The sequence below is a fragment of the Phalacrocorax aristotelis genome, chromosome 16 (genome assembly GCF_949628215.1).
Source record: "Phalacrocorax aristotelis chromosome 16, bGulAri2.1, whole genome shotgun sequence".
NCBI lineage: Eukaryota > Metazoa > Chordata > Aves > Suliformes > Phalacrocoracidae > Phalacrocorax > Phalacrocorax aristotelis.
In genome coordinates this window covers 14163381-14190805 of record NC_134291.1, presented here as the reverse complement: position 1 = coordinate 14190805, position 27425 = coordinate 14163381, and the positions used below count along the sequence as shown (strand labels likewise).

Sequence of the window (27425 nt, the reverse complement as noted above, 5' to 3'; positions counted from 1 at the left end):
GGAGGAGAGAGGACGATAAACTACACGGGTAATTTTCCACCAGAAGCAAAAAAGCCTCGCTGGCTGCTCTTTCATTCCCATATGTTGAGATAAAGCGCCCGTGATAAACACCAGAGTGCAGAGCCGTTTTTCTCCTTGTGAACTGTTACTGGTGTGCAGATGTCTGTGGAGACCAGCTGATGTGGGCTGCGAAGGGCCAGCTCCAACGGTTTCACAGCAGAAGTTGTTACCACGGTAGGGGAGGCTGCTTGTAAATATTGGTGATTGTGTAGCAAACCCTGCCCCAGATGATAAAGAAAAGCAGGGAAATGATGCCTTTACAGCAGAGAAGCCCTGCTGAATCGCTTTTGACAATCAAAAAGTCCTAGTGGTACTTTTTAATAAAGCTTCCCTTTATGAACAAAAAGGGCTGTGCCTGGCCTGAGGCCAGGGCAGCTGTAGTGTGTGAGGCAGTTGCAGCAGGAGCTTGCCAAGCCTGGCAGAGTGGGTGGGATGGCAGGGGGAGTGGAGGTGCCCGAGAGGCTTTTTCTTGCCTTCCTGGTACGCTGCATCACACTTCTGTGATCGTAACATGCCCAACATGTGGCTGTGCTTCCCCTCTGTATGAGCAACGGTCCCCTGCCACATAGACCCTGCCTTAGGCTTTGGGGCCGGGAGGGTGACACTGTCCCTGCAAGTCCCTGCTCTCCATTAGAGGAAGGAGCTACACTGATTTTCCGCAACTTTTGCTCATACCTTTCTTCTGGGAAGTAATTTCCCTCCTCTTCTCCTGACATCTCTCTCCAGAGAATTGCTGTCTTCTTTAAACATATCCATCTTGCTTCCCCACAGTCTCTGTACTCATAAATCCTTCATCTTCCTAGATATGGTGTTTTGGGCTCTGTCCTTGCCAAATCTGATCCTTAACTACTCCAGCTCCCACATCTGATGGAGCAAACCTGGTGTTCATGTTACCTCTTTACTGCCATTTCCTATGGAAACCTCCTCTGAAGGTTGGAGAAATTTACCAGTTGCTGCTCTGGAGTTTACAGAGAGCTGGAGGTCATGAAAAAGTGATAGGATATAGCTTCTGCAGGAGAAACTGGGTAAATGAGTTTTAAATTTAAGAATCAATGTCTTAATTTCCGATACTTTGTTCTGCCAGCATGGTGAACTCCAGCCATGCTTTAATACTTCAGAAGCTACAGCATCCATAATTCCTGGCAGTTCCAGGGTTGCAGAGGGCTCTTAAACTTTCCCAAAACATGGATGGAGGGCAGCTGGCTCTGAGGGGGGACATCAGCATCCTAGGAAGCTGTCAGCAGTGAAGCAGACTACACAAGTGTTGGCTAGGGATGCAGAAGGTAGGACTGTCTTGACATGATGCTGTGCTGTTCAATATGCACAGAGTAGGTGCTCTTGCTTTTATGCCCTCTCTCCTGGAAGAGCTGCCTCATGTTAAACTGAATGAGATCTGCTCCTCTGAGTGGTCTGCTGTGTTGTGGCTTGATGGAGGATCAGGATCAAGGTTAAGATGGGGAGAGATCTTCCTCCTCCCAAAGACAATGGGCTCAGGAAGCTCCTGAAAACATCCTCCTCCTGGAATCCATCATGCCACCTAATGTATGAAAAGGGAAGCTAGTGGCATGCTTTGTGAAAGGGTGATTCATTATCATTATTTCCTGGCATATTGATTCTCCGCTTTGACAAGAAAGCTCTGTCACACCGTCAGCCGGCGGTGACGGATGGCCCTGTCGCAAACGTGTCAGCAGCGCAACGCGGCGCCTGCTTAAACAAATGGCTGTGGGTGAGGGTAGGGGGAGCAGCCAGGCGTGGGCTGCTCTGCTGATAGCGGGGTGGTGTGGCTGCGTGCCACTGCCTCTCTGGATCCCTGGAAGGGATGGCGGGCAGGTACGGTGATGTTCTCAACAGACTTCCCATGTGGAAGGAGGAATGAGAGTAGGGACAGAGTTGGAGAAGATGTGACTCGAACTGTGGTGAATGGGTGGCAAGATCGTTCTTCCTCCATCTTTACCTTTCTGGCTCTTAGCATACAGGTGGCTGTCATGTAATCTGTGTTCTGTTTGATGGGGTTTTTCCCCAGTGAATCTTTTACTTATTCCTGGTTTGTGACTGACTGCTGCCACAATTTCTAGAGCCAGTAAAACCATCCTTGTTTTAACTGGGACCAGTGCTTTGAAGGCCAACGTTCGCTGTTGAATCTGGCCTTTCTTGCTGGGATCCCAGAGGGGTAATTCAGCATCATGGTTCGGCAAACCCTCACTTCTGAGCTCGCTTCCCCCTTGCCAAGCCACCTCTTTCTGAATTACATGACAGAGCATCTCTCTGCTCCCTGTTCCCCAGGACGTCTCAGTTCAGGACCTTCTCTGCTATTTTCTACATGCCAAAGAGACACAGACATGGGGCACCAGGTGAAACATCTCAAATGCATAGTGTCTTGCCAGGGATGCAGGGGAGGGTTAAGCCAGAAACTCATTCTGTGCATCCATTCTTCTTCCAGGAACCTACCGTGATGGGGAAGAAACATGTTTTGGCCTTGGGCTTTTTTTTTTTCCTGCAATAGCCTTTCTGCAGAGAGAGGAAGCTCATGCACAAGACAGCATTTTTCATTTACAAAGGTGTTTGCTCTAACTCTGCAAAACGGTCTTTAAACTTAGAATAGCTAAATTATCTTCACTGCTTCTCTGCAGCTCTGTTATGTTTCTATCAAAGCTCACAACAATGTACTTTTTTGTATCCCCAGACTCCCATATTTCCTCCAAGTGCTCTTATTTGGATGTGTGCTCGTCCATATTCATCCTTCTTCCACCAGCAAGAACCACAGCAGAGCTGCCCTGTCTCTGAATCAACATCTCCCGAGTTGACCAGGACAGGCAGCAGTGGCTGTCTGCAAGGTCTGCTTTGAGAAGGGCCAGTGTTTGCTCCTCAGAATGAGATGAGGGCTCTGTAGGGGAGGCAGTTGGGCAGCGGTGACGAGATTCATCACAGCTTTTCCCTTACGGCATATCCACTTTCCCCACACACACAGCATCACTTGCATCCTTCAGTGAAAAGGATGCTCAGACCTCTAGAGGAGAGAAGATGAGACAAGTAGAAGCGCCCTCTGTGCCTTGCTGACTGTGAAGCCTCCCTGCGGTGTGTGTGTTTGGAGTGGGTCTGACTGTGGAAAAATCAGGACAAGCAAAACCCTCAATTGCTTTTTAAAGTATTTGTATAAAACAAGGCTTAAAACATAGCTTTCACGTAACCTACTAATAATCCACGGTAGCATCGCTGTCGCTTTGTGATTCTGGGTGCCGTTGGTCATGTTATCTGAAGGTGTTTCATCCCTGGAGTGTGTTGCTTATATCCTCCATCCTGCATGTAGAGGAACAGATCAAGGCTTTTTTTATGAACCTATGTCTGGCTTCGCCAGGATCCTTGTGGTGCAGGAACACTGTTGGACAGTTTGTGAGGTAACTGTAGGTGACTTGAGATAGTGTAGTGTGACTCTGCCTTTAGCCTGCTGTTCCAGGTAGAGGAGGATGCGAGCAGGAGCTTTTGTGTGCCTCAGGATCCTGAGCTGCCTCTCGTCTGCTCAGAGCTGCCTGTCAGTCGGTCTGTCATCTTCTTTTCATCTTGATTTATCATCCAACATAAATAGGTTTCAGAGTCTCATTTTTGGGCTTGCCTCCTCCCAGGGACAAGCAGATAAATCTGACATGCAAATGTTTTAACTCTCTGGTTCCAGGAATGAGAAACTCTTCTGCTGCAGGGAGTGAGAGAGAACACAGCAGTTGGGGCAGGGCTGTTAGTGTCTGCTCTGGGGCTGGAATTGTGTAGGGGAGGCTTCCAGTCTGCTCAGCACCCCCTCTCAAGGATCATGCGTCGGCAGAGCGAGCACAGCTTGCCCTGTTGGAAACAGTACCAGTTTAGATCTTAGTATCGGATTATCGCTCCTTGTAACTTTGAATTTTACTAGGTTTAATTTATGAAGGAAGTATTTAAGGAAGAACAAAGGTGTGATGAATTCTAGCTTCTTAAGCCATGGACTTCTATCCATCATTTAGGGAAGCCACTGGAAACCTTGGCCCATCAGTGCTCCCTACTAGAAAAACACGTGCTGGGACAGAGGAGGGCCTGAGGGTTTCTATGTGAGGATGGGGTGCAAGCCTGGGGCTTCCCCTGAACTGGTCCTGTTAGCGCTGGTGCAGAAAGTGGGGTTTTGAGCCAATGGCAAGAACGAGTTGGGAGATGAAAACAGTTCAGTTTTCACTCTGCTGAGCAGAGCAGGTGGAGATTTACTGTCTTGTGTGCAGGGGAAGAGGTGCCAGACTTCTGCAGCTGCACCTACTCCAGATACAGGAACTGCTCAGGACTGGGCTGCAGAGGCCAACCACCTCCCCCCGGTGAGAGGGAAGGCAGTGGTCTCAGTGTATTTCCAGGGCTGCCTAACCTGGTTGGTCTTGTTGCTCTGGGCACCTTCTCATCTTCCTTGCAGCCTGTGCAAGCCTGGGGACTGCAGCCAATGTCACATCACCTGGAACACAGCGCTCTCGGGCTATCTAGCACTAGCAGATACGTCTGGCAAGCATCTCCCCTCCAGGGAGCAATGGGGGAGGCACAACAACCATTGCTCTGTCTCTGAACACACCGAACTGTGTTCACAGTGCCCCTCCCTTGCTGGCTTGAGTGACGGTGAGGGGAATGGCACCAGAGCAAGGAGCTGTTGCTTTCCGTAGCCCTCTGTGACTGCTCTTGGGAAAGTAAATAGAGCCTGGCACTCCCAAAGTGGCCTGGCCCTTGTGGTGCCGTGAAGAAATGGATCTGCTGTCATCAGTCCAGTGTTTGTGGACATATGTTAGACTTGCCCTGTCACTGGGAAACAGCTGGAAGCAAGAGGTTTCTTGAGGCAGCACATGATGGAATGCAGTGTGTAGCTTGGTAAGGGCTCGGCACAGCGCTGGTGTTTGCTGCAGGAGGAAAAGGAGGATTGCTGGGAGAGGAGAAGCTGGGTTTCAGGGAGTGCTGGGGGTGATGGGAGGCAATGTTCAGTTAAGGGTAATCCAGTCTCGCTGGGGACAAGAGAGGCAGCGTTCGCTAACTGGTCTGTAACTGTCCCTTCTAGTCCCGTCCCTGCCAGGGTTTCCCATCTCCAGCCGCCTGCGTCAGGCAGAGCAGTACTGGGCACAGAGCAAGCCAGTGTCCTTGTCACCCCACGCGAGCCCGCCTGGCTCACAGTGCCAGTGGCCAGCCTCTGTAGGCTTGGCTGCAGGACTGCGCTGCTCTGTTTAATTTTTCTATATTTATATTTATGACATTCAAAGTTGTCCATAGCAGTAGTGTCAGCACTTTGGTTTTTTTTTTTCATTACCTGATAATTCACAGCTCTGCTCCGATGCCTCAAACCAGTGCAAAAGACAACTCTGTGCAAGCTACAGCAGCCCATCCATTGCCAGCACCAGCCTGTAAATCTCGCTGCTTGCTGCCCTCGCAGGCAGATTTTTTTCCTCCCGTTTCTTGTTAATTCCAGCAGCTGGTGATCATCTTTCCCAGGTTGATGGGATTTCTGTGACACCAGAATTCGTTTTCTGCTGGTTTTATGTGCCATGCTAGGAATAACAGTCTAGCAGTAACTGCTTCTGGCTCAAATTTCCACCAGTGAAGTAAATAAGGGCATTAGCCCAATCTCCTCAATTCATTTTTTGTCCATAGCACGTTGCTTTGTTGTGATAAGCTTTGTAAAATGTTGTTAGGCTTTTCCCTGACATAAGTGAAGGGTAGACGAGCAGACTTTGTGCCTAGAAGTGATGAATTTTAATAGCAATCTTTCAGTGCTGCGTTAGTCCCTTCCAGACTGGCTTCTCCACCCTGGGATTAACTACAGACAGCCTGTTCCTCCTGCCCGGGAAATGGCTGGCTAGTTCTTGCTCTCTCGTGCTTGACAGATCACAGGGACAGAAAAGCTCGGTAGTAGCTGCTGCTCCCGCACATCTGCCTGCGTACATAGGTGAGGTCTTGGAAACATTAGTCCGGTTGCAAATGTGTCGGAATATTCCTGGCGCTGACTGCAGTCAGATGTAGTCTTTTCTTTTAGAGGTCAAAGCTCAAACACCTCGAAGGCGTTTTTAAATGGTAATGTTTAGCCAAGGTGTGTGACAGAAGCATCCATGGACCGAGACCCTTGAGGGCGATGGGCTCAGCCAGCCGTGTTAGTGTTGCACTTCTGAAGGGCCCAGAGCAACCGTTTGCTGTCGAGGGTGGGAGGGTGTCCCTGCAAGAAGGACACTGGAGGGAGATGCCTGCCAAAGGCAGTCCTGAGCCTGTCCCTCATCTGCTGAGTAGTGCTGAAAGCAAGTCGTGATTAATTCTCATGTGCCTTGCCTTTGATGTACCACCTTCTCCACAGATAAGGAGATGCTCTAGTGGAGCAGGAGGGAGCTGGTGCCAAGACTGCCGGTGCCGATGGGGGGAGGGTTGTGGGGAGTGCAGACCTGGGCTTGACCTGAAACCTTCTCTCTCTTTAGCTTTCATCCTCATGATTATTCTGGCCCTCATCCGCATCAGCAGAGGCCAAGCTGAAGGTCACCCGTCCATGGCCCAGCTGTCGGGTATCCGCAATCTCTTTGGGGTGTGCGTCTACTCCTTCATGTGCCAGCACTCCCTGCCATCCCTCATCACACCCATCTCCAAGAAGAAGCATGTCAACAAGCTTGTGCTGCTCGATTACATCCTGATCCTGGCTTTCTACAGCCTCCTGTCCTTCACTGCCATTTACTGCTTCCGCAATGACACCCTCATGGACATGTACACGCTCAACTTCACCAACTGCGAGATCATCAACGTCGCCTTCATTCGTTACTTCCTGGGCCTCTTCCCCGTCTTCACCATCAGCACCAACTTCCCCATCATCGCAGTGACCCTGCGCAACAACTGGAAGACCCTTTTCCACAGAGAAGGGGGGACCTACCCGTGGGTGGTGGATAGGATTGTCTTTCCTGCCATCACGCTGATTCCCCCAGTGCTGGTGGCTTTCTGCACCCACGATCTGGAGTCCTTGGTGGGGATCACAGGAGCCTATGCAGGGAATGGGATCCAATATCTCATTCCAGCTTTCCTTGCATACTGCAGTCGGAAGGACACTCAGCTGGTCTTCGGCAGCGGAACGGTTAACAAGCACCTCTCCCCTTTCCGACACACCTTCTGGATTGTGTTCGTGCTCATATGGGGCTTTTCTTGCTTTGTCTTTGTGACAGCAAACATTGTCCTGAGCGAGTCAAAACTCTGACTGGGGGTAGCGGCATGCTCCCCCGGGGCTCCAGAGACTTCAGCATTTCAGCTCCCCTTCTGGGACTGTGGAGCGGGGAGAGGCAGCGTGAAGGGAGGTTTCCAGGCCATCGGCTTGGTGGCACAGGTTTAGACCTGGACACAGACTTTCTTCACTCCATTTTGGGTGTGGATGGAGTGGACCCAGCCTTGTTACAATCCTTATTCTCAGACTCACTCTACAAAGCCACGGGGCTGAGCCCTTGGCAGCCTGCACGATTAGCCAGTGTCCAGCCGTTTCTGCCTTCAGCTCTGTTGGAGCATCACTTTTGCCGTCCCTACAGCGGCTCTCTGTGTGCTGCAGGTCTCGGCACACAGGAGAGCAGACAGCCTTGGCTGCTCACTACACTGGTCGGCTAAATGTTCCTTCTCCCAGAGGCAGGGGTGTGCTGTGCAGAACCTGGTAGGAGTTTGGGAGAACTGAGTCTCTTCTTTCTGCTGAGACCACTTCAAACCAACCTCCTGTGCCAGCTGAGGGAAGAAATTAGGGTGGGAATAGGCCTAGTTCAGAAGAAAATAATTTTGTGCTGTTACATTTTCTTTTTCTAGAGGCATTAACCTGTCTGTGCACCACGGATCGCCTGGGATCTGGGATCTTTTGCTTAGAGCTGGATTTCTCCAGCCCAGGAGTTTACATTCACACTCCTCATCCTGTTCTCCTGTGCTGTGGCTGCCCCAGCCGGACAGAGCAATGCCCCAACGCGTGCAGGGATGCAGCTCTTTGCCCCTGGAAAGGGAACTGCAGCCTCGCTTCCCTCGGCTCCCGCATGGCAGAGCCAGTCTCCCTCCCTCACCTTTGCACGGGCCTGGCTCTGACTCCAGTGGTCAGGATTCGTGTGGGCTGGGGAGGTGCTAATTACCCAGTCCCGACACGCGTGAGGCCTGCAGGAGCTCTGGCTGTGCGCACTGATGTGTTTCCAGTCTCCTGCGCTGGGTAATTAGCCTTGAAACAAGGTGGGTGTTAACTCGAGGGAATGGGCTGGTGCCAGGAGGAAGCGGCAGTGCCTGGGCTCAGCCGTGCCTGCCTGCAGGAGCAGAGCTCCCAGGTGTGGTGGGGGAGCGGAAACTGAAGCCCTGCTCGAACTGGGCTTGAATCCGCCCTCTTCTCTTTCTGCACAGGGTTGAGGTGTGCTTTGGGCTGCTCCTGCTCAGCTTCTCTGAGAATTGGGCTGCCTGTTACCTTCAGCACCCAGTGCTCTAGGTGAGCCTCTGCTTTCGAGGCTGCTGGTGGTCACTATAATACGAGACGGTGTCAAACAGCGCTGGGTCCTGTGCTCTGAGGCCCTTGGGCAAATGTCGTCTGGGCTTTCCTAACAAAAGGAAGAACTTCAGAAGTTTTCACCTGAAATATTTTAAGCCCCACTTATTAAAGCAGGTTCAAAGCCAGGTGCACGTCACTTATGTTAGATCCTCTTGCCCTCTGCACTTGCTGCAATATTAAGTGTCACCGCTCACTAAAGCAAGCTTTGAACTGCAGCTCTTTTTAATCAAGCTCTGTTTTCAAGTAGGACTTTCTAGTTTCCATATGACCTGAAGTGCTCCTCCTGGGGGAATATGCAAGTACCTGAAGCTGCATAAAAACACTTCATGGCTTTTAAAGCAAAACCCTGCACCTCTCGAGCCTGAGCACCGACTGCCACTATGTCCTTGCTGAGCTGCTTGGAGAGGATGCAGGGGGACTGTTTGCCTCCCCTCCACCTTGATCCTAAACAGGCGTCGGCAGCCCCCCCTAGTGAATTTAAACATCCCCAAGTGCTCCAGGAAACCGATGTGGCATTTTCAGTGCCAAATTAACAAGTTACTTTACAAGTAGCTGATGCTGGTTTGGGAAGAGTTGGTTGGAGGGCAAATTCATGGGGTGAGCCGGGAGCCACCTGCGAGGCAGCTGGGAGCTGGGCAGAGCCGGAGGGAGGAATTTAATGCTGATGAAATGAGCCTTTGGAAAGCTGGAGAGGCTGCCGGAGCTGTTCCTCTGCACAAGTGCACACGTGTGGGTTTATGGAGGGGGCCGAGGCCCTTCCCACTGCACTGCCTGCCCTGGGCTGCCCGTGGTCTGCAACGCGCTTGGCTCAGCCTCTGTCCCTTCAAGCGCCCATTTCAATCTCTCGCCTTCACATTTCAGTGCCAGCCAGAGAACGGGGCCGTTCTCTCTTTTTCCATCTCCTCCCATCCTTCCTTCCCCTCTTAGGGCTGCCCTTGGGCTCCCTCCCGTCCTCCCTGTTTCACACAGCGCAGCCTCCTACCTGCCTCGCCTGGGGTGGGAGGAGAGGGAGCCCAGCCTGGCGCACTCTCGCCTGCCATCTCCTACCGCTCAAGATGTGCCTTCTCTCCCCTGGCCTGGGTGACCACCTCTCCTCCTCGGCGCGGTCTGTGGCAGTGACTTCTAAGGGGCCTTACCTCTAAGAGCTGCTTGGATCCAGGTTCTGGATGCAGCGGCAGGGTGAGGGCTCACATCCCGGCCCCAGCCTTTGCCGCGGTACCTTACCGAGAAGGAGCACGAGCGCTTTCTTAAATAAAAAACGGCAAATTCCCTGACACCCGCTGTCCTTGCACAGCAGCAAAACAAATCTATCCAAGGAATTGGGGTGATTAACGGAAAGAAGCTCTATGGCAGAGAGAACATTTTTCATACAAAACATGACATAGCGATGCCTTAAAAATTACTGGAGAAAGCGGGAGGGGGAGGGCTCGGTGGAGCCAGCGCTGGCTGGGGTACGCTGGGTGACCCCAGCTCGGCATGGGGCAGGAGCCTCCCTCCTCTCGCCCATCACGAATTAGTCTAATTTTTATTTGGCTGTTACCAACACTAACAATTCATTATTACAGATTCTCGCGTGATGCTTGTCCTGACTGTAATTAGTTTTCAAAAAATGGAATTAAAACCAATAAAGTGCACATTATACATCTGGTTTAGTCTGGCTTCTTTTTCCACCTCCTTCCTCCCCCCGTGCGTGCACTGAGCCGCTGTTCCTGGAGGGGACGGCCGTGACTGATGGGGCTGCAGGGCGAGGAGAAATGGCAAGCGGAGAGGCTAATGGAGACCCTCACCTCTTCTTCTCTGTTAGCCTCCTGCTACGCTGGGCGGTAACTGCAAACTCAGTTAAAACAGCTGCACTTTCTCCTTCTCAATACGGCTCCTTACACTTAAAACCAAACAAACTGAATTGCTCCACTGCCTCGGGCTGCAAAGGCAGTTTCTGCCAACAAATTTATTATCACCCATAAAGCGCAGCTTGATTTATGTTAAAATATTAAAACAGATCTTTATGATGGAAATAAACACTTTCTGCTGTGATTCTCTCAAAGGATCTCACAAGCAGCAGAGGATTTTGGGGCTTGGGCCATAAATCTGAGACCAAACTGGCATCGGGGAGGGATTTGGTCTTTTGCAGCACTTTGAAAAGCAACAGCCAGAGAAGGGAAAATATAAACCTCGAGCCTGAGGGGCAGGTTTAGGTGAGGCTTGAGCATCACCGAGGAGCAGCATGTCACTTGGGGGGGGGTTTATCTCCCTTGAGCAGCCTTGGGCACAGGCCTGGCAGCACCCTGCTCTCCCTGTACAGGCACCAACACTTTCCTGGCCTTGTATCTTTTCTGGTTTGTGATTTTAGCAGTTCCCCCTGCCCTGACCCAAGTCACCATCTCCACACGTCAGTGCACCCGCACGTCCTTGCCATGGGAAACCGCCTCCCCGTGGCTGACCTGCGCTGGCCTGCCTTGTGCCCGCTTTCCTCAGGACGATGGGTCGCGCGATGCCGAGCGATGGGGGCAGTGAAAATGATACGTGCCGGGGGAGGCCGTTGTCGAGCCCAGGAGGCAGGTGGCCAGCACTGAGCCAGCCGTATTTCTCTTTGTACATAAACGGCAGCCCGCAGCGTCCCAGGGCGGCACGGGTGCCAGAGCCGCCTGAATTAAAAAGTGATTGATTAGACAATTTCACCAAAAAGAAATAATATCCCTCAGCGGCTGTTAAGCACTAAACTGCCCAACCCCTGCTTTGGAAAGCCCAGACAGAGGGTGCTTCCAGGCTGCTCTTTCCCTGTACATCTGTCCCTGGTGCACGCCGGGGCAAGGGGATGCTGTGGGAGCAGCTCAGCCCTTCCTCAGTCGGGGGGGATCAGGCAGCTCCCACCCTCTCCGGGCTGCTCGCTCCCCCGTGCCCCCTTCGGCTCCTCTCCCACCAGCGCCCAGCACCAGGAATGGGAGACAACCAGTGTTCTTCCATCCCAATTAGCACATAGAGGTGCTATGCAAATGCCACCACCATGGCAGGGACCTGGGCACTGGGCACCCAGGATGGCCCTGGCCTTACAGAGGGTGCTGACACCCACCCCTGGGGCCACTTCCCCTGGGAGCACCCACGGCACCCCTGATTCCCCCATCCCTCGCTGCCCTCAGCCTCCCGCAGCAAAGCCCTTCAATAAAACATAAAGCAAATCCATTTGGCCTCTGCTGAGTCACCGGGGACATCACTAATTAATCTAAAACGTGGGTTGGGGATTTTTGACATTTTTTTTTTCCCTTTTCTGGTTCCTTTTGTTCTCACAGCCCCAACCCCAGCTCAGGCCCTCGACCCCGAAGGTGCAGCTCTGTGTGTGCTGGCTTCCTTGGGCCAGAAAGCCACAATTTGGAGGAAAAGCTCCTCAGGGTACATTGAAACCTCCTGGGGACCAGCCTGTCACCCCCCAGGGGCATCCGGGGCACCCAGCTGGTGATGGCTGTCCTGGGCAAATGGGTGCCATCGCCTGGGGCAGCCCAGCAAGGCTCCCCGAAACTTCAACCCCATTTATTTATTTATGGCCTTTATTTATATAGCAGCACCTCCCTCCCTCGCCAGGAGGCTTCGGAGGGGCTGCCAAAGCAATTAAGAGACAATTGCAATGATAAATAAGTAAAGGGAATTAAAGTGCCGGCACCGGCATGTGATGGCAGCCAGTCTGGGGGATGGGGCGGGGGGACTGGCTGGATTTAACCCCAGACAGATGGGTGGATAGATTGACGGACAGACGGATGGACAGACAGCCATTGCCAGTGCTTTTGACCCTAGGCCACACACGGTTGGGTCCTTCCAGACCTCTCTGGGGTTTTGCAGCCGTTCCCAGGTCTGGGTGTCCTGGAGCAGCCCCTGCCATCGTCCCCTCGCTGTTACTGGCCCCGGCTGCCCGGTGGCTGCCATTGACCCCAACGGCTGCTTTTAAATAGGAAAAAAATTAAAATAATGGTGCTTTAGAGCAGCTTCTCGGGGGGACGGGTATCCAGGCAGGCAATGCCAGACCAGCTGGGAGATGGGGCTGAGGGTTGGCGTCTCCCTGGGACGGCCTGCCAGCCTGCCACGGGCAGCTCTGCATACCTCTGGCACTGCCCCGGCAAAGCCACGGCCGCTGCCCCGAGGGCCCCTGGCTCCCCCTTCCCGAAACTCCTCTCCCCTGCCCGGTGCTGCCTGTGAATCACGGCCGCCCCTGCCCACACCCCCGCAGGGAGGGGGCTGTGTTAGACATGTACAGCAAGAGAAGAATTAATCCCAGCTCATCTATTGCACCTGATTTATGGCTCCGTCAGCCCCAGGAAGGTGGAGGAATTTTTTTTTTCCCTTTCTCATCCTTCCCGGGGCTGCCAGTCCACGCCGCAGCTCCGTGCTGGGCTGCCAGTTTGCAGCCGTGGGAGCATCACTGACCCGAGCTCGCGGCCATCTGTGTCCAGCACCCCAAAACCCAAGCGGGGTGCAGGAACTCCAGCTTTGGTGCTCTGCTCCAGCCTCAGCACAGGCTGGTGCCTCCTAAGTAATTATCCCTCAGCAGGTTTTAATGAGTTGCCATTTTCCTTTGCCTGCCTGATGCCAATGGGACGAGCCTGTGCTGGGGCTCAGCAGTAAAGGGATGCAAGCGGGGCAAGGGCATGCAGGACGGTGAGCACCCCGTGACGGGCTGAAGCCAAGGGCAGCCTGGGCTCATCGCCGGTGGATGGAAGAAGGGTCCCCAGCCAGCTGAAAATGTCTTTTTAATGACCTGGACATGGTGTTTCGAGTCCCTTAAATGAAAACAAAACGCGACGGCAATGAGTTTGGTGTCCCCAGTGCCAGCCCTGCCTGCGGGGAGAGCCCAAGCCAGCGCGCCCCAGCCCCCGCCAGGCTCCTCTGATCCCCCCCAAAGCGCACGGGACCCGCCGAGCCGCTTGGAGCATCCCACTGCCAGTAGTGCAGGACCCCAGGAGGCTGGGGCCTGGCCAGGAGGTGCTGGCTGGCCCGCTGGGACAGCCGGGCAAAGGGCAGGCAGAGGGGTGCAGAGCCCCCCCCATCACACCTCCGACTCCAGGCTGGAGACCCGCCGCCAGGACCCGCCGGCGCAGGGACTCATCACCCCACGGGCCGCCAGTGGGTTCCTCCTCTCCGTCCCCGCCGACCGTGGCAAAGCCGGCTCCCCACGCCTCCCACAGTCTCTGCAGCCGCTGTCCCAGCGCCCGGCCGCTCGGCTGCAGCCCACCGGCACCCCGGGGTGCTCATGGGGTGGCGGGGACCCCCGCGAGAGGTGCCCCAGGTAGAGGGGCAGGTTGGCATAGGAGTTCATGCAGGCGTACGATGTGCATGCCGGCACGGTGGCGGTGGCACGGGGGTTTTGCCGGCAAGCCTCCCGGTAGGACGGCAGCCTGGCTGTGGGTGAGCGTGGTGCCAGCCGGCCAGTGGCCTGGGGGCAGCGGGGGCCACAGCCGTAGCCGGCCTCAGCTTCGGGGAAGAGGTCGGGCACGTCGGCGCGGGCAGGTGGTCGGGCAGTGCCGCAGCGCCGCAGCCCCCCGGGACACCGCTTCTCGCCCCGCTCCCCGGGCACCCTGGACGAGCTCGCCCGCCGGCTCCGCTTCTCCCGCTCCACCACCACAGCCTCCGGCCAGGCCGGCTCAACCCCGGCTCTGCAAGTCCTGGTGGCTTTGAGGAAGGCTCCACGAGGGCAGGATGAGGGCAGGAAGGGGCTGCCCACCTCCCGCCTCTTCTCTGCTGCCGAGAGCGGCTGGGGCAGTGTCCCCAAGCCCCCATGTCCCCCGTCCCCCTGGAGCAGGGGGTTGTTTTGCAGCCGGTCCCCCCGCCCCGACGGCCGCTTGTGCTCCCTGTATATGTCCGGTGGCGGGAGGTCCCTGGGGGATGTGGGGGGTGGGAGGGGAGCCCCAATGTGATTCCCCACCAGTGCCTGCTCCCCAAAATCCCCCCCTGGGGAGGTCTTCACCAGGAGGTGGGGGAAACTGGGGAGGGCTTCATCCCCCGCACAGCCACCCCGAAACTTCAGGGGGTGGAGGAGGTGGGGAACACGCTCATTCGCCCCTCTCCACTTCTCCTCCCTGGGCAGCCGGGAGTCCACGGGGATGGGCTGGGGCAGCGGCAGCCCCATGGGAGCACCCTTGGGAGCAGAGGCTCTCCCCAGCCTCTCGAGTGGGGCTGGGCCAGAGGAGGGGGCCCGGTGGGCGCCGGTGCTGTTCTGCACCACAAGCTGGGGTGTCCTCAGGGAGAAGGTGGTCTGGAGGCGCTCGCTGTGGCTGCTCCAGTCCTCGATGGTGCGGGTGGCCTGCTCCAGCGAGCCGCCCACGCTGGCCGTCGACACCATCTCCTTTGCCGCCTGCAGCATCTTCAGCACGTTGGCCTGGGCTGAGCTGGCGGTGACGTCGGGCGTGGGTGCCCGCCTGGGGCTCGCCAGCGTCTGCACCCCACTGAAGCAGCTGTAGATGCCCTGCGGAGAGAAGGGGGTGGGGGGGCCACCATCAGCAGGGTCACTGGGGTCCTGCAGCTGTGAACCCACCCTGCTGAGCCGAGATGACGCTGCTGAGGCTGAGATGTCTTGACAGCAGCCATGACCCATGCCCAGCATCACCCAGCACTGCCAGGGTGGGTGACAACATCCTCCATCACCCCTTTCCCCAGGGGTGCGGATATGGACGCAGGGTCATTCCCAGGGCTGAGCCCTCTCCCCAAAACCTGGCTTTTCTCCCCACCCAAGAGCTCACAGCAGCACAAACATCTCCAGTCCCTCCCGTGCGGGTCGAAAGGACGATGCCCACCAAGCCGTGCCCATCCCCATGTCACCGTGGGAGGACATTTGGGCCCTGTGAGGGCCTCCGGCAGCATCACTCACCCTGCTGATGGCCAGGAGAAAGTCAAGCTTGTGGGACTTGGGGACGGAGTGACGCAGCTTCCAGTAGACGAGGTGCTCCCAGGCGAAGACGAGCAGGCTCAGCCCCATGGCCACCAACAGCATGTAGAAAACCCCAGCCATGTTGTCGATGTCCAGCTTGCTGCTCATCACCTCGTTCTTCTCATTCTGGCAGATCCCTGACAGCCAAACTGTCTCCAGCTTCTGGGTCTCGCCTGGGGCCAGAAACACACAGCGGAAGGGGGGGGATGAAAATACTCCCCCAGGGCATCGTCTCCCCAAGCACAGCCCCTGCCCATCCCCACCCCACCATGGCTGGAGGAGGAGAAAGCCACCCCCAAGCCCCTGGAGCTGTTACAGCGTAGTCCTTGCTGCTGCCCTTGGCCTGAGCATCCCACCAGTCAGTTGCCAGCTGTGCTTGCTGTCCCCTCCCAGGCTTCTCCTCCTGACACTCAGATTTTGCTCATGGCCATCTCCAGGATTTTACAGCCTGCAAGGAGAGGAGGGACCCCAAAAGGAACAACCCCCCAGCACCCATCTGGAGAGAAGCTGCTGGATTTAATGTCACCTGAAAGGAGCTGTTGGAGAAGACCATCTGACCCCAGCCCCTCGGTAGCATCCTGCAGCAAGCCACGGAGGCTGTGCTGGGTCTGGGGACCAAAGCCACCCATGCCGGGGAAGGGGCAGACAGTGACGCCTGGTCCCTGGGTTAATTTGCAGGGCAGGGGTAAGGTGAGGATGGGACCATGGCTAGCAAGAATCTCACCCAGGCACCTACCATCTCCCAGGAACTGGAGCAGGGCCAGGTCGATGGCTCGCTTCCAGCGTGAGTCCTTCTGCAGGGCGATGCCGTAGCCCGTGGTGGCAAACACCTTCCCGCTGCCAATGGTCACCAGCTTGCAGCCCTCGTCCTTGCCCGCCATGTAGTTGAGCACCGCTGCATCGTAGATGAAGGCATCCAGCTTCCTGCCCCGAAACCAGGAGGGAGGGTGAGGAGGGGGCCCAGCAGCCCTTTTTTTTGGGACTGCACCCCTTTTGGGGGGATCCATACCCCATTTTGGGGGATCTGTACACCTTTTCAGACAGCCATAGCCCATCTGGTGGGGGTTGTGTCCTCTTTGGGGGATCTCTGCCCCATCTTGGAGAGCCGTAACCCCACTTGGGGGGGAAGTACCCAATCTGGGGGGGCTGTGCCCCATCTGGGGAGCCATACCCCATCTGGGAGGGGCTGCATCCCTCTTAGGGGGAGCTGTATGGAGATCTACCCCATTTGAGGGGATTGTACCCTATCTGGGGGGGCCCGTATCCCATGCAGGGAAGCAGCACAGAGCATTGCCCCATCTGGGAGAGCCATACCCAGCCTGGGGAGCCCATATGTCACTTGAGGAGTGGGGCTGTACCCCAGTTGAGGAAGCCCTACCCCAGCTGGGAGGCACTGTACCCCATGCTAGGGAGCCGTAGCCCGTTTGGGGGAGCCATACCCCATTTTGAGGCTTGTGAGGGCATCCTCCACGGAGCGCTGGTTGTACTTCACCATGTGGGTGTGCATGTCAGGGTAGTTGCTGCGGATGTTCCTCTCGGTGCTGCCGTTGGGGACGGTGCCAAAGCGGAACGGGGGGTACTGCTCCTGTGGCTTCTGAAACTGCAATGGGGAGCCCCGGGGGGTGGCATCACGAGGGGTCCGTGTCCCTGCCATGTCCCCCCTCCCCACAGCCAGCCCTCCACCCACCCACCCATGCCCAGCCTCTGGCAGTGACACCTGGGGACTTCTCCCCACCCAAAAAGCCTTGTTATTTTATTAGGGATCCCAGCCCAATCGTCAGCCCCACCTTCCTGTCGCTCAGCCCAGACACGGTGTCAATGTACTGCTCCTGGATCATGAAGGCAGCCAGGTTGGCAGTGTAGCTGGCGAGGAAGATGACAGCGAAGAAGGCCCAGATGAGCACCATGATCTTGCTGGTGGTGCCCTTGGGGTTCTCGATGGGCACTGAGTTGTTGAAGACCAGCGCCCACAGCAGCCACACCGACTTGCCAATGGTGAAGGAGGGACCTCCCGGCCCTGCAGGGACAGGGGACGGAGGGGACAGCCGTCAGCCTGGCTGGGGATGTGTGCCCCCCGCCCCAGCTCCCGCCTCCCCCACTCACTCTTGCCGCTGGTGAGGTTCTGGTTGTAGCCGACAGGGCTGAAATACTCAAACACGAAGACGGTGACGGCCACTACGGTGAGGCACATCACGAACATCATGACCCACACGGCTGGACTGTAGGGCTCTGCAAGGGAAGTGGGACCCCATCAGCCCACCGGCACATCCCATGGGACCCCCAGGAGCCCTCCCTGAGGAATGGGGCTTATTCTCCTGAATATTGCCCCTCCTCAGAGAGGAGCTGGGCTGGCAGCACCGCGGCCGAGCAGATCCACACGACATCAGGAGGGAAGGGGGATGCTGCAAGATGGGGGGATGCAGCCACACTTCCCTGCCTAAATAAAATCAAGCTTTCATCAATGGGGAGGTGCTAATGAGACAGTGCCCATCTCCAGGGTCATCGGCAGGAGGGTTTCCCACGGGATCACGGGTTGTCCCTTGCAATGGCTCCGGCCATGGGATCATGCCTGCCATGCCTGCACCGGGCACGGAACAGCCCCCTGGCCCTGCTCAGCCCCTGGTTGTGGGTGGTGAGCCCCTGCCTGCCCGGGATGAGCCGGGACGGGGCGGCGGGAGCGGTGGGGATGCATCCGAGCCCTCGACATGCGGCTGCTGAGGTCCATTTGTCAGCACGTCCTTCGCTGTCAGGGAGGAGAGGCCTCCCCTGATGGGGATGCGGCTCATTAGCGCGGGAGGCGGCAGCGCGGGGTCCGTGGACCTGGCCCCGCCGAACCAGGGCAGGGTGCTCCATCTGTCCCTGGGGCCGGTCAAGGTGACCCCTGCTTCAGGGGGGGATTGAGCCCTGCAGCGTGGGGGGGATGGATGGGGGAAGACACGCCCAGGCTGATGAAGTCCTGCACCCCACAACATCCCTGGCACCCACACCCACCCATGCCCACGCTCACCCTCCCCACGCGGGAGCCAGGACCAAGCTGGGGCACCGCCACTGTGCCCTTGCCAAGAGCCTCAAGCCCTGCCCGAGTGCTCAGGCTGAATTTTGTGACGACCTTGGCCAGTCTCCTCCCCTTCCTAGGCTGCAGCTTTGCTTTTTTAAAACTCATTAAACAAAACTTTTAGCACCAGTGGTTTCCTACACCCAGCTTAGCCACGGCCTCTGGTGATGGTGGCAGAGAAAGGATCCCCAGAGCAGAACTCAGAGCTGGCAAATGCCTGCCTTATCTCCTGACACGTCCCTGTCCTCCCTCCTCCACACAAGTAATGAAGAGGAGGAAACCACCGATCCCAGTCTCCGTCTCTGTAATAAAGGGATTATTCAGGCGAGGGGAGGAGGAAGCCCCAAAGCCGGCAGCACAATCTCCTTCCCTTATGACTTAGGCTTTTTCTTCTTAAAAGTTATTAAAGAGAAACAATATTTCTAATTTGCATTTGTAAGAAGCGTGGGCTGAACCTGCAGACGGACAGATAGACAGACAGACAGGCAGATGGAGGGACACACAGCTCACCCAGGAAGGCCGAGGGGGAGACGGTGCCGTTGCTCCTGGCCACCATGACGCTGATGCCCGTCTCCACGAAGGGCACGGAGAAGTCCACAATCTCAGAGCGCTCCTCGTTGATGGTGAGGGAGCCGATGGCCATGTCCGCACGCTTGTAGTACACCTGGGGAAGGGGCAGGTGGTCTCGGATGGGCAGATGGACAGACAGAGGGACCCAGACCACCTCCCCCAGGCATTTCCTCATCTCCAGCGTTTCCAACCTTGACTTTTGTCTTTTTTTTTTTTAATATTTGCTACTCAAATGACCAGTGACACAAACTCAAACAGCTGTGGGGTCATAAATGTTCAGCTGACTCCCTCCCCGTTCTCCTCCACCAAGCCTTGCCCATAAGCTCACGCCGAGCTGTCCCCTGCCCAGAGTCCCACCGCAGGCACCCTGACCCCACCTCCGGCAGGAAAGCCCCAGGTCTGGGCATGCCCCGAGCGAGCAGTGCCCCACAGGGAGGGCTGAAAGTGGGGTCCGAGCCATGACCACCCCTACCTCACCAATCATGCCGTTCCAGACCCCGCGGACAATCTTGCCGTGTTTGCCGTTGGTCACTAGGTAGAGGTCGTAGGAGAACTTCACCGCCTTGGCCAGCTTCTTCAGGATGTCGATGCAGAAGCCCTTGCAGCACAGCTTGGTGTAGGGATCCACGAGGCCATCGCCACTGAAACCACACCAGGAAAAATGGGTTGGACCAACCAAAGATGCTCTGAGTATGCTGGTGGTCCACACCACGTGCCCGGGGAGCGGTGGCCAAAAATGCCGAGCTCCAGCCTCACTGCTCACCTCTGGGAGGAGTTGGTCTGCTTGCGGCAGGGCACGGTGTTGCGCACGCAGACCCCGGTGCTGGGGTCCGTGTTCTCCACGATGACAAAGGGTCTCTCCTCCAGTGTGGCCACCGTTAGGTGGCGGTTATCGGCCACAGGCTGCAGGAAGGAGCCGTAGCGGGGCCATACCGGGTACTTCATGTGGATGATGCCTTTCTCCCACTTGCCCACCTGCCCCCGAGGGAGAGCGCACCGTCACTTCGGCAAGGGGCTCTGGGGGTCAAACGGGGTCCTGTGTCCATCCTCCCCCTGACTTTGGGGCTCGTTTTCCCGGAGCATCATTAGGCTGGAACTCAGCCATGGAGAGACCCATCTCAGCATCCCTTTCCCCACGTACCCACAGACCACAGAGCAAGGTGTTTCCTCCTGAGTCCCAAGCACTGGGCTTGGGTGAGCACAAACCTGGCCAAACTTCACCCAAAATACTTTTGAACTAGGAAAAAAAAAACCTCCACACAGCTTGTTTCATGTCTAGGTGTTTGGCTGCTGCTCTCCAGAGGAGGGCAGCTGCAGTTTTGCCTCTTTTGGAAATTTTCAGCCAAATTGCCAGGGGAAAAACACAGTCCTTGGCAGAACTTTGGTGCCTGGCATTGCCACAAAGCCCCACCATGCCACCATGGATATTTTTGGTTCTAGCTATGGGTTTTGCTGCTCCAGGGTGGGATCCCAGCCTGTGCATCGCCCCAGGCTCACCCTGCCCAGCCACCCCCCACCGTGTGCCTGTTCTGGGGGATCCGGGGGTCCTACCATCTCCCAGAGCCGGTGCTGGTTGAGCGAGATGACCACCATGGTGGGCCTGACCAGGTAGCCGCCTTCATTGAAGGAGAAGTCTCTGTGCTCCCATGTCACGTTGAGGAGGTGCCTGGTGGGACACAGTGCCGGTAAGCGCCTGGCTGTGGGGCTGTGCAGCACAGCCCCAGACAGCCCTCCTCCTCCTCCTCCAGCTCCAACTGGGCTGCTACAGGTCCCATGGAGAGATGGGGCTGAGAGCTGGGAACCAGGTTGAGCCCCTGTGCAAGGGGCAGCAGGGAGCTGGAGAAAGCCCTGCAAGGAGGCACTGGGGATGGACCACTGCAGCATTGAGGATGCACAGACTGCCACAGCAGCCCCAAAGTGCCACGTCTGCACTGCAAAGCAGAGCTGTGAACCCCCTCCCGAGACCCCTGTGGGTCCTGGGTCACAGAGAAGCGGAGGAAATGGCAAGGGCTGCTCTGGGGAGATGCTCCAGGAGAAACCCAGCCAAGAGGCACAGACCACCAGCTGCAGCCCACAGCAAGCATCATCCCCCCTACCTGCCAGTTCCATCCTCCTCCTTCCCTGCCCCTTCCTTCTCCATTTCCCCATTCCCTCCATTTCACACCCATCCCAGCGGGTCCCCGAGCCTCACCGGTAGAAGCTGGTGTTGGTGGCGGCGGCCCCAGCAGGGGCCCAGCAGTCCCGTCCCACCTCTGGGAGGTAGCCATGGGCTCGGAAGAAGCTGGCTGCCCCCATGGCAATAATGGCCACCCCATCCCGCACCTTCTGCCGCAGGCTCAGCTTCCAGCTCTCCGTCACCACGCTGATGAGGCCGATGGGGAAGGAGGTGGGTGGCACCTCCATGTTGCCCACCGTCAGGCTGGGCACAATCCAGACGTAGCCCGGCCCCACGAGGCCGGCTTGCTCTGCCATGGCAAAGAGGAACTCTGCCTCCTCTCGTGAGCAGTAGACAATGAGGACCTGGGAATCGATCTGCCGCAGGAGCCGCTGTGTCCTGGAGCTGCTCCGCTCCTGGCTCATCTCGAAGGTGAGCACCTCCTGCAGCTCCCAGCCAAAGTAGCTGGCATCTGTGAAGGAGCGGATGACGTCGAGGAAGATGTTGTAGCCTGGATAGAGGCTGGTGATGACAGCGAAGGAGCCCCAGTCGTATTCCTCCAACACCTTGAAGATCACCTGGATTTGCTGCTCTATGGAGACACCCAACTGCAGAAAAGCTGAGCCGGGCTCCTGTGGGATGAAAAGGGGTCAGGGGCTGCCCCGGCACCCTGGTCCAGGTCTTTTGCACCCATGCAAGCCACCTTGAATTAGGCATCATGAAGAGCTCATGGGAGCCATGAACTGGCACGGTCCATGGGCTGGAGGCACCCAAAATGGGACTGATCCACCAGTGGTCGCCAAGGAACCTCATCCCATGCAAAGGGTCAAGCCCTGCGGCCTCTCCTCCATTTCTACGCTTTTTGACCAAAAATTCATCCATCCTCCAAAGGAGACCAAAAATTTCTCCTTAAACCAGGAGAGGGAGGGGGGCAAGGGCTCTGTCAGGAGCATAAATCCCATCCCGGCTTCAACTCGCTACCTGCTACCAAAGCCCACACAGCTCCTCTTCCCTCCCACCTCACCTCCCCGGCCATCTGGCTTCTCATTAGCAAATCTTAATTGATCTGATTCTGTCTTAAATGATTCAGCGAATGGCATTTGCAGAAGGTCACGTGCAGGCAGCAGGGTTTTGCCACCCAGACACCCCCCCCCCACCTCCAGAGTAGTTTTTCCAACAAGGCTGGTGGTCTGGCTGGAGGGCTGAGCCGTGGGGAGTGCAAGCTGGGGAGTGGGAGCTGCTGGGGACCTCGGACCCATGGGAGGAGGAGGAGGTAGAGCCTTCAGACAGGTCCCTCCACCATCCCCAAAGTACCCAACCCCTGGAGAAAGCTGCAGAGAAACACCCAGACCAAAGCAAAGCCATGGCTATTTTTCAGTTGCTTGGGACTCCACCTGAGCCCTCTGCACCCACCCAAGTCCACTGCACCCACTGCCACCCACCCACAATAAGCAGCAGCCTGGGGTGGTCCGGGAGCACCAGTCAGTGCAGGCAAGGCTGCTGAGGTGCCATCCAGGGGGTTTAGACCCCAAAAACCTCTGGGCAAGCAGAGCATGAAACCAGTGCCCCGAGGAGCGGCAGGGTCTCCACCCCAGGGGCTGCTGCTGTGGGAAGGAGCCAGCGCCGGTTCCCCTCCGGTGCCCAGGCTGGGCAGGGTGAGATGAGCAGCCAGGAGGAGATAACCCAAATCTCCTCCCCAGGAGGGATGGGAGCCTCGCCGCAGGCCATCGCTGCCCACCCAGCACCCTCCAGCCTGGCACCAGCTCTCCTTGCCACCAGCACTGCCTGGCAGGGAGGTGACAGCGACAGAGTCTGATGCCAGCGAGAAGCCAAAAATCCCGACTCGGCTGGTGATGCCCCTGAGATTGCTGCTGCAGTGGCTTCTCCATGCTGCCTGCCCAGCCATTTCAGGGTTGGATCCTGCCCTGGTGGGGCGGGGAGGGAGGAGGATAGGGGTGTGCGGACCCTGCCGCTGCCCTGGCAGCCCCGCTGCCGTGACCCCGGCACGCCATGGTGGGCACAGCCTGGAGGGGGTGGGAAGCAGGACACCAGGGAAGGTCACTCCACGGGGCACTGAAGTCCTCTCCCATGTCCCATCAACAGGGCCCCTCCTTCAAGTCCCCTCCATGTCCCACCACCCCCGTCGGCCACGCTGCTGCAGCCACCTCCTATTCCTGCCCATGACCCCCTGTGCTGCAGCCCAGCAGCTCCTCTGCCCTCCAGCATTTCACATCCCATATCTACCCCTCTCTAATAATCACTTGTTTCTCTCCTCCCTGGAAATAACCCCCAGCAAATGCCTCACCTTTGGGGTCAGGACCACGGCAGACCCCCCACTGATGCTGATGACGGGGACCTGGGTCTGGGAGGAGATGAAGTCAAGGATCTGGGCCACAGCCTCTGTGCCGACGTTGTCCTCGAAGATGATGCCGTGGATCTTGTGACTGGCAAGGATGTCACAGATCTGGGTGAGGAGGGTGCTGGGGTTGGTGTTGTTGACGATGACGGTGATGGGGTGGATCTCCAGCGGCATGTCCAGGAAGCTCTGGGGACTCAGGCGGGAGCGGATGTGCAGGGGGTAGGACGTGCCCCCAAACACCACGGCCACGTTGACCACTGGCTCCTCGGGGCCCGGCAGCAGGAGGTCCGTGAAGGCAGCCGAGCAGCCCAGCACCATTGACAGTAGCAGAGCGTGCGCCGGCGCTCTGCCCATGTCCACCGCCGCGTCCCTGCCGGGATGGGACACAGCCCCTCACATCCAGCCTCCCTCCAGGACCTCCGGCCCCACTCGCCCCAGCCCTCCCCACCATGCCAGGGCAGCACCAGGGTGGGTTGACCCCAAGGAAAGAGAGGGACCCTCACGCTTTGGAGGCTGGGCATGGTGGAGCAATGGCCACAGGGCCAGCCCAGCTCCTCTGGGGGGTCATAGAGGTGCTGCTCCCCGCACCGTACACACCAGTGTCACGTCCCTTGTCCCCAGTCCCACCAACCACTAACTCTTCCCAGCCTGTCCCCCCTTCCCACCACCACCCCCTCCCAGCCCTGTCCCCTCTCCAAAAGCCATCACTGCTATGATGCTCCTTATCGCCCCTTTGGCCAGGGACGGGGACAGCAGCAAGAGGTGACAGGAGGAGCTGGAAGCTCCCTGGTGCCTCTCTCCACCGCTGACAGCCACTGTCAATATTTAAAGGCTTTGCCCTTGAGGGAGGGTTCAGCTCTGCAACCCCCATGTTGGGATTTTACAAATTGCACTGTCACTGAAGCAGCTGGTCCCCTGCCTGTCCCCTGTCCCAGCCCCCTCGCTGCCGCTTCCCAAACCCCAACCAAAGCACCTGCCTGGCCCCTTGTCTCCAAGTTTTCCCCATAGACACCATCCTTCTTGCCTCTACCCCCCAGTGTGTGTCCCCCACTGGGATTGCCCGCCCAGCTGGGACACCCGCCACGCTGCGTCTCGGCCAGCTGCACCCCAAATCCAGGCTCCAGGGGGATGTTTTGGCACATTCCCCCGCCAGGTGCCCAATTCCCCACTGACTGTGGGTGCCCAGCTGCCCAGCCTGCAGCAGGCAGGGTGACAGTCCCCATGGAGGGCACGCATCCCTGGCACGGCGATGCACCCCTGGCTTGGAGCTCACCCATTCCTCGGAGCCCACCAGCAAAAACCGACCCACGGTGAGACCTGCAGCCGGGGGCATCAGAGCCCCTCCGATCCCCATTGCCCCCAGGGCCATCACCCCGGTGGCACGCTGGGCAGTGGGGAGGGGGACAAGCAGCCCTCCACGGTGGCACCAGCCACGCGCCGGAGTCGCTCCATGCAGCAAGATGCCAGCTGGTGCTCGGAAATGTCACTTGCAGTTAAAAGCTGCTGTTGCTTAACACGTCCTCGGCACGGCCAGAGGAGATCCTGGCCGAGGTCTGGATGGTTTTTGGGTCTGGGTTGCCCTGGGGACCCGTGCCTCAACACCCCTCCATGCTGCAGTGATGGCCAACCCCTTGGCATGCTGCGAAAGCGCAGCCGGTGTGTTGGATTGAAAAATGCACAAAATAAACCCAACGACTGCCTGGCTGGGCACCCTGCAAGGGCTGCTCGGTGTGGATTTGAGCACCAGGGCTGTCCCTTCCAGGGTGGCAGGGTACACGAGCCCTATGTCCCCCTCCTGCACCCCACAGGCACCAGGAGGGCTTGGGCACCCAGCCGGGCGCTGATGCTCCCCTGGCAGCATCTCTCTCGGCCAGGTGGGTTTTGGCAGGGGATCATCCACCCCCAGCACCCACCATCACCCAGGGGGGTTCGCCCTGCCTGGCTGCATCCCCTGCAGCGCCCCACATCGCAGCTGGCCAAGCTGCAGGGGCCACGACGCCACACCGATGGCCGCAGCCAGGGCCCCTTGGCCGGAGAGGGCGGCGGGTGAGTCATGCCACGCTGGCAGCGTCCCATGCTCCGGCACGGCCAGCCCAGCGGCGGGGCGGCCTGCACCGCCCGCTCCTCGCTGTGAATTCCCGAGTATTTTTAGTCCCGTGATAAATAATTCATCGGGAATCCGGCATCAGCTACCCGAGCAGAGAGGAAGGGGAGCAACACGCCACCCAAAACAAACAGAGCCGCTCTCCCAGCAGCTCTGCCCATCTGAGCCCTCCTCAAGGACGTTTAAATATACTCTGGGCCCTCACGGTGACTGATTGGGTTTGCTCATGCCAGCCCTGGCACCTCACCTATCCCAGGCCCTTATCCTCCTCTTCCCCAGCCCAGCTCTTCCCCAACCCAGTTCTTCCCTGTGCCTAGGAGCCTCTTCCAGCACCAATAAACCCAAGCACAGGTGAGCAAACCCCTCCCGTGATGCCAAGCACTGCTGCCGAAGGGGCTGCTCCGCAACTGGGGGCAGGTTTGAGCAAACTGGTTTCCCACCGGACCGAGCTGCAGGTGGAAAACATCCCCGTCCCTTGCAGCCGGAGCACGACGGCAGTGGCAGAGGGGAGGTGGGCATGGGGACATCACATCGTTCGGCCATTGCTGAGACAACCAGGGGAATGAATTCCCATCCTTCCCGCCGGCCGGAGCCAAGCCTCTCGCCGCAGCCCTTGGTGGCTGTGGAAGATGGAGGGGTTTAGAGCTGGCGAGCCCACGGCTGGCACAGGCTCCATGTGTGGGTCGGAGCCAGCGCTGCTCCAAAATGGCCGAATTTGGGATGCCAAGAATAGCCAGCTCCTCCAGCCCAGCCAACTCCGTGCCTGGTTTTTCCAAGGGGCAAGCTAGAGGGGTGCAGGAAAATGGGGTTTTTTGAGGGGGACGAGGGTAGGGAATGCAAATTGCAGGAAACTGGTGGAGGCAGAGGAGGAACCGAGCCCACCCCTGTGCTACTGCCAGAGCCGGGGCTGCTCTTGGGCTTGGCACAACACAGCAAAGGACCCCGCGGACTCTTAAAAAAAAATTAAAAAAATCCATGTTTCAACCTCTTGTAGCAAGCACTGCGGAATTGCTCCTTTGGGAAAATGCCTTCCCAAAAGGGAGGTTTTTCCAGCCAGGTGAAGGGCCAGCGGCCGGGCTGGAGCAGGAGGAAGGTGGCCCCTGCCGGGAGCCCGGGCACGGCAATGCCACCTCCCAGCAGGCTCCCTGGGGACCAGAGGACACCCACGGAGCTGCTCAGTGGCTTTAGCACCTGTTTTTTGTTGCTTTGGGGTGGTTTTGAGCAGGTTAACCCCTTTCCTAGGTACAGCTTTACGTGATACACCAAACACATGCAGAAACCTCCCGCTAAAGGCACTGATCGAGCCCTTAGCTCCCACCACCCCCTGAAATGTCATTTTAATGCAACAGGGAAAGTTTGCTCCTAATTTTAAACCTCCTTTTTGCCCTCCCTGCATCCCTCCCACCCCTGCTCTGAGAGGGGAGAGCTCATGCAGCTATTTTGACCTCAGGAAAGGGAAAAATAAAATACAAAATATCTCTGGAGAAAGAGAAACCTTATCCCTCAAAAAAGCCTCCAAGCCTGAAACCACAGGGAAGGCGCAGCCTGCGCCAGGGGAGGGGGAACAGATGCCAATGGACAGAAAGGACAGAGCAAACCCGAACCCAGCGGGAGCTGCACGGAGAGGATGGGGGGCACCGGGGAGGGCACCGGGTTGTGCCAGGGCTTGTCATTGCCTGGATGGGGGACACCCCTGTGGAGCAAGG

At 57.4% G+C, this 27425-nt stretch overlaps 2 protein-coding genes across 5 annotated transcripts in view; one reads left to right on the top strand and one right to left on the bottom strand.

Annotated features, from left to right (window-relative positions):
* The window catches only part of SLC38A12 (solute carrier family 38 member 12), a 46010-nt gene extending 35801 nt beyond the window's left edge, over positions 1 to 10209 (top strand). For all 4 annotated transcript variants that reach the window (XM_075110986.1, XM_075110984.1, XM_075110987.1 and 1 more), the window contains exon 10: positions 6507 to 10209. In XM_075110986.1, the coding sequence (XP_074967087.1) occupies positions 6507 to 7267 (761 nt within the window). In that variant the 3' untranslated portion in view covers positions 7268 to 10209. The remainder of the gene's footprint in view (positions 1 to 6506) is intronic.
* A 3075-nt stretch (positions 10210 to 13284) lies between these two features.
* On the bottom strand, positions 13285 to 23985 carry GRIN2C (glutamate ionotropic receptor NMDA type subunit 2C). Its single transcript, XM_075111328.1, has 12 exons — positions 23562 to 23985; positions 21293 to 21888; positions 20653 to 20767; positions 19865 to 20076; positions 19574 to 19742; positions 19042 to 19195; positions 17580 to 17705; positions 17264 to 17493; positions 16916 to 17076; positions 16213 to 16400; positions 15417 to 15649; positions 13285 to 15014 (listed from the first exon to the last, which is right to left on the bottom strand). Exons 1-12 carry the CDS (start codon positions 23967 to 23969, stop codon positions 13599 to 13601), a joined length of 4008 nt encoding a protein of 1335 aa, XP_074967429.1. The 5' UTR covers positions 23970 to 23985; the 3' UTR covers positions 13285 to 13598.
* Between the last annotated feature and the right edge of the window lie 3440 nt (positions 23986 to 27425).